Source organism: Scomber scombrus, chromosome 15 (genome assembly GCF_963691925.1).
Source record: "Scomber scombrus chromosome 15, fScoSco1.1, whole genome shotgun sequence".
Lineage (NCBI taxonomy): Eukaryota > Metazoa > Chordata > Actinopteri > Scombriformes > Scombridae > Scomber > Scomber scombrus.
In genome coordinates this window covers 3,848,991-3,860,439 of record NC_084984.1, presented here as the reverse complement: position 1 = coordinate 3,860,439, position 11,449 = coordinate 3,848,991, and the positions used below count along the sequence as shown (strand labels likewise).

The following is an 11,449-nucleotide window of genomic DNA, read 5'->3' as shown; positions in this document are numbered from 1 at the left end:
ACTGTGAGTGTTTACTTTCATTGACCTAAAACATAGATTTAATAAATTATTACAATACCTAAATGATTCAATACAAATCTTCCAGAAAGTTAAAGTAGATATTGTAATTAATTAATTGAACATTAAACTAATACTACATAAGCTAAAGCTATACTGATTGGGATACCAAATCTGATATATAACACTAAAGTTAGAATAAGGTAACACATTGCAGCATATATATTTATATTCTTACATTTGACTTTTACATGAGGTAGTTTAACCCTCCTGTTGTCCTCGAGTCAAGGATGAAAGGAAAGATGCAAGGAAGGAAGGAAGGAGGGAGGGAAGGTAGGAAAGAAAGGAAGAAAAGGATGGAAAGAAGGAAGGAAGGAAAGATGGAAGGGAGGAAAGGAAGGAAGAAAAGGAGGGAGGAAAGGAAAGAAGGAAGGGAGGAAAGATGGATGGAAGGAAGGAAAGGAGGGAGTCAAGGAAGGAAGAAAAGGAGGGAGGGAAGGAGGGAAGGGAGGAAGGACAGATGGAAGGAAGGAAGGAGGGAGGGAAGGTAGGAAAGAAAGGAAGAAAAGGAGGGAGGAAGGATGGAAAGAAGGAAGGAAGGAAAGATGGAAGGAAGGAAAGGAGGGAGGAAAGGAAGGAAGAAAAGGAGGGAGGGAGGAAAGATGGATGGAAGGAAGGAAAGGAGGGAGTCAAGGAAGGAAGAAAAGGAGGGAGGGAGGAAGGGAATGAAGGAAGGAGGGAAGGGAGGAAGGACAGATGGAAGGAAGGAAGGAGGGAGGGAAGGTAGGAAAGAAAGGAAGAAAAGGAGGGAGGAAGGATGGAAAGAAGGAAGGAAGGAAAGATGGAAGGAAGGAAAGGAGGGAGGAAAGGAAGGAAGAAAAGGAGGGAGGGAGGAAAGATGGATGGAAGGAAGGAAAGGAGGGAGTCAAGGAAGGAAGAAAAGGAGGGAGGGAGGAAGGGAATGAAGGAAGGAGGGAAGGGAGGAAGGACAGACGGAAAGAAGGAAGGAGGGAGGAAGAAAAGACGATAGGAAGGAAGGGAGGACAGAAGGAACAGTCAAAACAGACGGGGTCAATTTGACCCGGGAGGACGACACAAAGGTTAAAGGGTGGTGTGTGTTTTTAGCAACTCGTGTGTTGTGTGAAAAGCTTTTCTGGAAACATACACGAGGCACATGGAATGCAAAATATAATATTTTAATACACCATAAATTAATTATACCAGGTGACAATTTGAGAGGACAGAAAAAAAAATAAAAAATATATTTATTTCCAATGACATTTTTTAAATCTTTCTGTTCATAATAATCAGATAAAGCCCATATACAGACATTGTATTGCATTTATTAAATATGTAATAGCTTCTTTTTTTTTGTACAATGGTCTTGAACACATTGTTTACAGTAAATCTTCTGACAACAAACACACCAATACACAAACAGCAATACTCTGGCATGTTTTAGAAGACCATATGGAGACACGCTAGCAGTGACATCAAAAACTGGAATTTTAGCCACAGTGAACCAAACATAGGCGTATTTTGGCTGTTTTATAAGTGAGATTGGCACCAATCAAATATTTTCTGACTGATATTGAGCCATGTAGATAGTTTTGTTTTTATATGCTGATATATTGAGAATTGTTGTAGATTTCATTGGATTTACTTATACAACCCATGAAAAATCTCAGTTTAAATTGTTCATTATCAAACAATGTTTCCAAGCCATGATTTATGTTTTACAGATTATTTTTCAGCACGTAAAGATGAATTTAATATCATCCTCTTCCACTGTATTTGGTTAGATTCACTAGCGTTTATCTCAAAACGTAATGCACATAAAGCAAAAATTATCTGCATGGCACCAAATCACTGACTAGCTACCACTGAACTGACCCTCTAAATGTAATAAGTTGATGTTTCAAGGCAAGGTCCACATTTTCTAAGTCAGCACTATAATACAGAAGTAGTAGTAAGGTAGTCAGAACAACAAAAAGTGAGGAGTTAATGGTGTAAACCTGTCACAATGAAGGGTTCTTCCTGGGTGAACAGTAGCTCTACAGGAAACAACGTGTAATTGAGGAAGATGTAGAGTGAGAAATAAGACAAGCCATGAGGTTAAGTGGTTACCAAGCAGAGCTCCTTATCAACAGGTATGAACATTCGGATCTTGAGGTAATAAGGAAGAAATGAAATCACTCCGAGAACAATTACTGTAAGACCGGTTGCCAAAAGTTCTACACACAGAAACGAATAACTAGAGTGTGTTTAAGACAAGGCAACAAAGATCAGCAGAGCAAGACAGAGGCAGAAATCTGTTAAAACTGATCTTGAGGTCGAATTGCAGAGTGCAAAGGAAGCACACTGCTTTAACTGTAAACCCCTTTGAGTTCACCACCAGATCAAAGATGAACCATCACTGCAGCTCTAACAATGCTGCAAGGAAACAGCATCTGTTTTCTGTCTTGAAAGTCGTGAGGAAGGAAAGCTGAATTCTCCAGCTTAAGCAGCATTGTGTTGTTTAAGGGAAGAAACATGTACAGAATGTCTGCATTAAGCATTTGAACAGTGAGTTGACTCCAGAAACCGGAATCCACTCACCATTCAGTCACTGGTGTGCACAAAAACAAAGGAAAGGATGACATTAAGCAGCCCAAATGACAGCGTAACACATAGAGATAGGAGGAGCACACAATATGAAAACTTGGTCGAGGCATTGGAGGAAATGGTGATACTGTAAATGCAAACTATGTGCATGCTGGACTGCACAGAGTTGACAAGATTTGGTCTTGGTTTCCTGCAAGCTTGTTTGTGTCAGAGACAGATGCAGAAAAGGGGCCATTAAGCCTCAAAGAGGCCATAAGCGGCCCTCAAAATGGCTACTTGACAAGCAAGCCAGTGACCACGCATGCTACTTGGACACAACCTAGCACTGACCAAGCCCTGATTGGTTAGTAATACCTCAAATGTTTACAAAACCAGATAATCTAGTACAGCCAGGTACTATAACCTAAAACACCTGTGTATTTAATGACGTTCGACCATGGTAGCTACAACTCCAGCAAAAATAATAATAATATCAACCAAATAAAATCAACCATGTAGAATAACAATGCAGTGAACAATTTGGTTGCTGTATCCCTGAAAAAATAGCAAAATTTAAGGCAAAATAAATAACATCCTGAAGCGGTTTCAACAAGGGTACATTCACTAGGTGAACAATAACACTTTAAAAATAAATTTACTGGCAATAATTGCATCTCCTGAATATAGACAGGAGCAACTGGAAATAAGTTGTTATACAACTATCTTAGAATAATAATTTCAGCATTTACCAGTTACTGCTTTTCATAAACACTGATTCCTTTCTTCTTTTAATGCATGACCAATTATGTGGTTGTGTCAGTATCTTTCAAACTATTTAGCACAAAGAACCGACGGCAGATAAACAGCAGGATACCAGATCACTTGTTTTCTATGAGTGTCTGAACTTTCTGGACCAAGTCTCGAGCCATCATCAGGACCTGCGGGACGTTGTGCCGCTCTGCCATTTCTGAGAAGAGAATTTGCAAAACCACTGTGACTTACATGACATGTCAATTGCTGAGTAATTGAATTGCTTGTTTTTCCTTAATACTGTGTGAATTAAATTCTATTAACAAGAACATTTTTCTTTTTTAAATGTACCATTATAGCAATTTTCTTTCCCCTTTTTTGGGAATGGTCCTTCATTATCATCGCTAAAATCATGCTAACAAACTGGTTAACTTTGCTTTAACTGATACTGATATATTACTGTATTATTGTACATTAGCATGGTGTAACAATGAATACGTTCTGGTAATTAGAAATAGTTTTTTGCCACAGTTTCCAAAAAATTGCAGCATTTGTATTTATATAACCTTACCATTGAAGAACTTGATGATGTCTGTGAAGTCCATGTTATTTTCTAGGATGATGTCCCTGTACATCTCCACAAGTGCCAGCGCGATGAAGAGCACAAAATGCTCAGAGGATGTATACATGGCCGCCCAGATAGTTTCCCAAACGGAGAACACATCATCATACACCATTTCTGAAAACAGCAATTGTGATCAATATCATGTCAAAGTACATTTCAATGGACAGTTCGAGCAAATATCATGATGCCTGCGTTTCCCCATCACCTCTTTTGAAGTCCAGTAGGAACCAACGATAGCAGAAGTAGAAGTGGGTATAGTCTCCATTCTGCTGCATTAGTTCAAATAGCTCAGAGTCCAGGATCTAGTTAGTGTTAAGACAAAGTTTCATCATTGCACTACAGCTTATTTGTGCACGCATGCATGTGTGTGTGTGTGCACGTACTACATGTACATACCTGGATAAGAGAGCGCATATTGGCAAAGTGAGAGTCCATGGCACGTCCGTGAGGAAAATTCTGGTTCATTCTCTTCATCAGTTCAGTGAAGCAGCTAAATGCCATGACCTCTGGGAAACACACACACAATTCAGCTATTAATGTGCATTTAGGCGACGCCGATATCAATGCAGTTTGAACTTAAAGAAAGTTTCACTGACCATCATCTAGGATAACCAGAAGGGGAGCGAGCAGATCACACATACCCTGGACGTAACCCGTATCCAGATGTTGCCACACATAACTACAAAGACAATCACATTTTTAACTGTTGTGTTTTATTTAAGCTTTTGGGTTGAACCAAAACTCACACAAAATAGTGTGATACATCAAACCTGTTCACCTGCACATGATGTTACGTAGCTTCTCCAGGTTCTCAGAAGTGAAGTACCAATATGTTCTGTCACAACGCCGGACGTCTTTGTCAATACGATGTAAGTTGATCAAGTACATGTCCAATGTTTCTTGCTACCAAAACAGTGAAGTCTGTTAGTATATGTTTATGATTAAAACAAGGAGCATATCTGTTTATCATGTGTAATACTTACAGAATAAGTTTGTTCATCTGAGGATTCTTCATGTTTGGAGTCTCCTCCATCCTCTGCAGATTCTGGTGCAGTGAGCACATTCTCCATCTCTGGCTCCTCTTCAGAAAGGCCCAGGTCTGTGCCCTCAGGACTGGTGTTACAAGCTGTGTCCAGATGGTGATCTAGGACAAGGTCTTCAGATCCCCTTTTCTCTCTCTGAGCCAGCAAGACAGGGGGAGCGGCAAGACCGGCCAAACATGTTATCCCTGCAGGAATGTCCTCCATTTCTAAGGCAGAAGGAGAGTCATCGGAGTCTGCTGTGTCTGGAGACTGCCTAGAGTGGGTCGATAATGAAAGGCTCCCTCTCGACGCTGACTGAAGAGCATTCAGTACTTGTCTGACGGGTGAATTTGAACCAGGTTTCTCAAATGGAATTTCTGCAGCTTTGTCTTTTTTGGTTCCAGCCAAATCAGAAACTGTTACTTCAGCATCCTTTCTTTCTGACCCTGTGGTACAGACCTTGACTATTTCTGACAGGATTCTTACAGATGTTGTTTCTGTTTTCTCAGAAGTCTCTGGCTTTTTCTCAATGGGTGGAATAGTGTATTTTTCTTCTGTGAGCAGACAGAATGAGTCCATTTGCTGATCTTTGCTCTTTTGTGCTTGAAAAGTCAAGGTCTGCCCGAGTGGAGGTGCTTGGAAATACTCATTATGAATCTCTGTTTCTAGCTTAAGAACATTAGTGTTCCCTGGAGCGGATCTCAAATTCATATTTGCGTCTACTGCTTTTGAAACTTCAGATTGCTCATTTGTTGTTGTATTCTTTTGTACTACTTCAGGTCTTTCCTCTGCCTTAGATACCTCTTGTGACTTACTGATTCCAGAGTCCTCAACCGCATCACTTTCTGAGATTGTCTCCATCCTCTCTGTCTCTGAAGCTTTGTCCTCTGCTACTGAGTCAAGTGCTTCCTCCTCCCCTGGCTGTGATCCAGCTGTAGTTTCCTCATTCAAGACTTTTGAGACTTCTGCTGATTGCTGAGAGGTTGTATATCCAACAGCTGACACAGTTACAAGAGGGCTGCTGTCTGAACCTGTAGGTAGATTTGACAGATCCGGGGAGGAGGGGTTGGAGGGGGGAAGTTGTGGAGAGTCTGTGGTGCCTTTTTGGATTTCCTTCACTGGACTACTGTGCTGTATTTCCTCTTCCTCAGTCCTGGGCTCAGCCTCAGTCTGATCCATCGCCTCAACCGATGCAAACACCTGGTAAACAAAGGAAAGTGATGACATTTTGAACCTTATTGTAATAAAACAGCTTAATGTTGAAGAATCACACCAGTGGCTTTGTATGTGTTAGCCCATTGACCACAAATTACATACATTTTACATCACTGATCATTTTCAAGCAGCCTTTTATGTCATTTATGTATGAAAATAACTTTTAAAATAGCATTACATACTCTCTAAACCATCACAACGAACATTTACACACATTTATATTACTGGTAATGCAAATACAGACTGCTTTGCATTCTTGCTGGTACTGAATTCAAATCTGACCCTAACCCTGCAATCGAGTAAAGTTTATGACATAATGTTTTATCTTTCCGGTTTTATTGACTGCTTTGGTAGCAAACTATGAATTATCAGATATAGGCATGACCTGTAAGGCACCATCAGATCTTTGGCAATAATATCAAACATTAACTGTCACTCTATACTTGTTGCATGCATGTTCATTTAACAGCATCTTAAAATCAATGGGAAATAAACATGAAAAGTTTATTACATGATTGTAAATTGTAAATAAGTCGTAATAATTGGGCCAAAACATGCAAAAAACACTGGTATAGTGACTAACAGTTATTGTTGTTGTTGTGAAATTCATACTCATGAGAAACTACCTGAGTGCTACTGCTGGAATCACTTTGAGAGTTGGTATTGTGATGATCTGAACTGCTACTTATAGACGACTGGAGTGGGAAAAAGCATCACACACACGTCAGAAAAGCAGAACTGTCAGTTGCTTAGACATTTACTAATACTACTATAAGTAGTTCCCTTTTTATGTTTTGTATGTTGTGGTAATGGTTACGTAATGCTACACATTTTTTTATGTTTAAATGGAAAACTTGCATCTGTACTGATGGTGGAGTCCCGCTGCACTGGTCCTCTTTCCACACTGGCTCCGGATGAACATCTGGCGATGGCCTCAGCATGTTTCTCTCTCTCCCTCTGACGGACAATGGCCTCACAACCCCGCCACTCCTTCATAGTCTGCTCATACATGGTGCGCATCTGTTCATCGATCTGAAATAGAAAACCTTCCGTAAACAAACAGTATAGCACACCCCAGCTTGTGCACATGTATTTAAAACACAGAACATCTGACAAGATGTAGAAATACCTCCAGCCTGGATTTCTCAGTCATGTTGAACTGGTAGTGTCCCAACAGGAAAGGCCAGACCTCTTTGCGTAGTGAAGGAGCCACACCACCAAAATACACAAGCCTGTGTATCTCACGTTCCTCATAGGCCTGAATGACAGATGTTTTTGTTTTTTTTAATTTAACAACTCGCTCTGAATTTATGTAAGAGTTTAAGCCTTGTGTTTAGGTGTGAATCTTACAGAGCTGTCCTTGAGGAACTTGCCCCAGACCTCCACAGAGAGGCCCCCGCGAGAATCACAGGGCACATCAGGGTCAACAATAGTGGTGTTGACCAGAGCAGAAAGGTGGATACGGACTGTGGACAGATGACGGCAGTATGCAAGCCCTGGAGATGAAAGATAAGAGTTTTCATTATTCACTGTGAGACTAATGTAACAAATAATTAATATACAAGAATGAAATGATTCCTAAATTAAATTCAACTACAGTTGTTTGTACTCACATCCGTAGAATGCACGGGAGATTATCTGGTACTTCATGGTGTCACAAAGGAGCTTTAATGGAGCCCTGGTGGAAAAGGAAAATGTCAAACATGGTCAATTGGATTAATCTGCATATAGATACGAGCCTGTCCCTGGGAAATACCTTTCTTGATTGCAGCCATTAGGAAGGGAGCCATCAGATGAGCCATTCTGTGAGCAGGAAGAGCATGAGGACTTTCTGGGGGTCGGTTGCCACATGGTCATGCCCTGGTCCATCAGCTCTAGAGCCACTGCACAGCAAAATAGCACCTTATCATTACTGCTGCAACCATTATCACCATAAGCAAGTAAATCCAAGATGAAATTCCAAAAGATTTGAACATAAAAGTGCATTTCTGCAAATAAGGAAACAAAACAAACATGGAATAAACAAACCAAGTCAGAGGGTGGAGATGGAGATGTGGCAGACAAATGACTGTATGTCCATGCAAAATGTAAAATGGACACACAGGCACTAAATAGGCAGGAAAACGTGGCAGATTAAAAGAGAAAAAATAATTGGTAAGATGAAAACAGATACATCTAAACTGAAGTTATCACATTTGTAAATAAGTATTAAGGGGGTTGTAATCTCTGATGATTTTTTATTAGGTGAGCTTGGGGAGGCAGAACAGGAAGATTAAAGACACTCACTGAGCTCCATCTGATTGCCTGGAAAGAGGATCCGAAACACATAATCGGTTGCTTCATCATCTTCTTTATCTGATACAGAATCACATGAGCTGTGTGGACTCCTCTTTCGCAATTTGGGGAAAACCTTTCCCTGTAAATGAAAACACAATGTGCTTATTTATGCAGAATCTAAAAAGTGTATAAAGCAAGATCACAGATGCTCGTAAATGTCGCATTATTGGATCAATTCTTAAAAATAAAAAGGTTAAAGGAAGTATTTTATTATCCATTTCATTCATGCTGACCTTTCCCCTCTGATTCCAGAGTGGTGGGTCCAGCTGTCCATGAGGTAGCAGACCAGTCTCCAGGCAGGTGAGAAACTGCAGCAGGTGGCCTCCTTTGGGGAAATGTAAAGGAGGTCTCTGGATCCCGTCCTGGCTCACCAAAACTACTGTCCCACCACTGTTCACTGGAGAATAGGAATTCGAACAAGATTTTTTTTAACACCAGCATGTACTCGTCTGTAAAACCTCAGCTGATCTACTAATACTGTAACAGACAGAAAAGAAAGAAGGGGGATTTCTGTACCTTGCTGATGACAGTGGAGATACACAATCTCGTCCAAACGAATTGTCATAGCATAATCCCAATAAACACTGAAAGAAATATGAGAACATATTGACTAACCAGTGTTAAAATAAGATTTTGTTCTTATTAGACTTATTAGAGTTCTATCAATCAAACCTTTTCTCAGAATCGAGCTCCCCCACATTGCCATTCATCAGCTGATTAGGCGTCCATTTCAGTGTCATGAGATCTGCAGTTTGATGTAGAGAGAGGTAGCCTGGGATGGCCTCCATGTCATCTCTCTGCAGACAAATTACAACATATTTTATTGCAATAACAGTCAAAACAGTTGATATACATAATTTAACAGATACACCAAGTTTCCCAGAATATAAGCAAACCTCTCTTAACCTTCGTGTCGTCCTCCCGGGTCAAATTGACCCCGTCTGTTTTGACTGTTCCTTTTTTCCTTCCCTCCTTCCTTCCTTCCGTCTGTCCTTATTCCCTCCCTCCTTCTCTATTTCTTTCCTTCCTCTCTCTTTCCTCCCTTCCTTCTGTCCTTCCTTCCTCCCTCCCTCCTTCTTTCCTTCTTTCCTTCCTTCCTTCCTTCCTTCCTTCCTTCCTTCCTTCCTTTCCTTCCTCTCTTCCTTCTTTCCTCCCTCCCTCTTTCTTTCCTTCTTTCCTCCCCCCTAGCTTGCTTCCTTCCTTCCTCCCTTCCTCTTTTCCTTTCTCCCTCCCTCCCTCCTTTCTTCCGTCCTTCCTTCCTTCCTTCCTTCCTTCCTTCCTCTCTCCTTTCCTTCCTTCTTCCTTCCTCCCTTCCTTCCTTCTTTCCTCCCTCCCTCCTTTCCTTTCTTCTTCCTCCCTCCCTTCATTCCTTCCTCCCTCCCTCCTTTCCTTCCTTCTTCCTCCCTTCCTTCCTTCCTCCCTCCCTTCCTTCCTTCTTCCTCCCTTCCTTCCTTGACTCGAGGACAACAGGAGGGTTAAAACAGGCTCATCTCTTATATCATTTCTTTCTGTAAAAATGAAAGATAAACTGAAAAAAGAAAAACACATACCGGCTGTACTAGAACATTGTTTTTTCCAAACAGAAGTGTCGCTCTGGAGTTTTGATGGAGTGATTCAACATAGTCCCTCACCCACATGAGAGGGCGATCATCCATGCTACCGCTGGACTGTCTCTTCTGGATCTGGATCATGAAAAAAAAGGATTAAACACCTGATATTACATAATGTATAGTCGGTTACTTAAAAAAGGGCAATTAAGTCCTTGATTGTCTAACCAGGGCGGGTCGTCTAGAGGGAGAATCCTGCCGACAGTGGCCACTGTGGATGCGATGCCGCTGTACGAGCTCATCAGCAGATGGGTCTGTCCAGAAATGGTCTGCAGTCTTAACTTTGGTGTACTCCAAAGCACAAGGGCCAACTGTATAATAAGGTCAATCAGTTTTAAGTAGTGCAAACAATTTAAATTACAGCACTGATTACATTAAGTGAAAGTTAGTACAATGCTTTAGCTGTTATAGTGTTAGTTTAGGTTAGTGAGGTTTATAACTACCCAATAGAGATGCAAGGATTGGTCCATCCACAGGATCCAGCAGCATGGCTTCTTTCTCATAGAATGTGCTGCAGAAAACAATATATGCACAAAAATATATAATTATAGGAAATTTTTGTGCATAATGAGAAAATGCAGGAAAATATTTTGCATACATTCAAAAAGAATGAAAACTGTTGGTTGAAATGCACATAAAGAGGAACAGAAACAGACAGTTTGAGGTTTTGAATGGAGGAGTTAATCTTTTACATTGCGACTGTGATTTCTAAACACCTTAAATAATCTGTAATAGTACCTGCAATTCTCCACCAAATACAGAACAATCTTGTCCAAGAGCTTCTCCATTAGTGCAGTTCGGATCCACAGGTGTTTCAGCGCCTGAGGAGGGAGGTTGGCCAACTTGGATTGCCGACTGCGATCGTTAACCAGTGAAGAATTGTTCTGCTTGCTGCAAAACAGAAAAGAAACCTGATGAATGAGATGTTTGTGTGTATTGCTAGAATGGAACAGATATAGGACAGACATTATAGCACATAAAATAAAATTAGACCACATACAGGAAATGCATGTAAGGATTTAATGTTGCTCGCCTCTCACAAGCAGAAGTTTGCATTTCACCTGTTTTCGATGAGCTGTTCCAACTCCTGGACCTTGTGGCAGAGTTCTTCGGCGGGTGAAAAGGATTTCGCCACCTTCATGAAGAGTGCTGCAACCTTGTTACTGCACAGCAGGCCGGCAATACGACGCTTCAGTCCATGAAGCAAACAGGCTTCCACTACAGCTACACACCAACAAACTGAGCATTAGTCAATATTTCATGTTTTTGTCTCTTTGAAGTCAAATGTTGAGTTTTGTTTTTATCACATGAGC

At 40.8% G+C, this 11,449-nt stretch overlaps 1 protein-coding gene across 1 annotated transcript in view; it reads right to left on the bottom strand.

The window, feature by feature from the left end:
* Positions 1 to 3,458: 3,458 nt before the first annotated feature.
* The window catches only part of sgsm1b (small G protein signaling modulator 1b), an 8,731-nt gene continuing 740 nt past the window's right edge, over positions 3,459 to 11,449 (bottom strand). Inside the window, exons 2-24 of the mRNA XM_062434654.1 lie at positions 11,198 to 11,360; positions 10,875 to 11,027; positions 10,580 to 10,647; positions 10,305 to 10,447; positions 10,080 to 10,211; positions 9,202 to 9,326; positions 9,046 to 9,113; positions 8,763 to 8,926; positions 8,479 to 8,608; positions 7,949 to 8,075; positions 7,806 to 7,870; positions 7,543 to 7,688; positions 7,322 to 7,450; positions 7,051 to 7,224; positions 6,819 to 6,887; positions 5,989 to 6,177; positions 4,939 to 5,898; positions 4,734 to 4,858; positions 4,552 to 4,634; positions 4,352 to 4,461; positions 4,161 to 4,257; positions 3,902 to 4,069; positions 3,459 to 3,547 (exon numbers count right to left, since the gene is read on the bottom strand). Of these exons, the coding sequence (XP_062290638.1) occupies positions 3,459 to 3,547; positions 3,902 to 4,069; positions 4,161 to 4,257; positions 4,352 to 4,461; positions 4,552 to 4,634; positions 4,734 to 4,858; positions 4,939 to 5,898; positions 5,989 to 6,177; positions 6,819 to 6,887; positions 7,051 to 7,224; positions 7,322 to 7,450; positions 7,543 to 7,688; positions 7,806 to 7,870; positions 7,949 to 8,075; positions 8,479 to 8,608; positions 8,763 to 8,926; positions 9,046 to 9,113; positions 9,202 to 9,326; positions 10,080 to 10,211; positions 10,305 to 10,447; positions 10,580 to 10,647; positions 10,875 to 11,027; positions 11,198 to 11,360 (3,677 nt within the window). The remainder of the gene's footprint in view (positions 3,548 to 3,901; positions 4,070 to 4,160; positions 4,258 to 4,351; positions 4,462 to 4,551; positions 4,635 to 4,733; positions 4,859 to 4,938; positions 5,899 to 5,988; positions 6,178 to 6,818; positions 6,888 to 7,050; positions 7,225 to 7,321; positions 7,451 to 7,542; positions 7,689 to 7,805; positions 7,871 to 7,948; positions 8,076 to 8,478; positions 8,609 to 8,762; positions 8,927 to 9,045; positions 9,114 to 9,201; positions 9,327 to 10,079; positions 10,212 to 10,304; positions 10,448 to 10,579; positions 10,648 to 10,874; positions 11,028 to 11,197; positions 11,361 to 11,449) is intronic.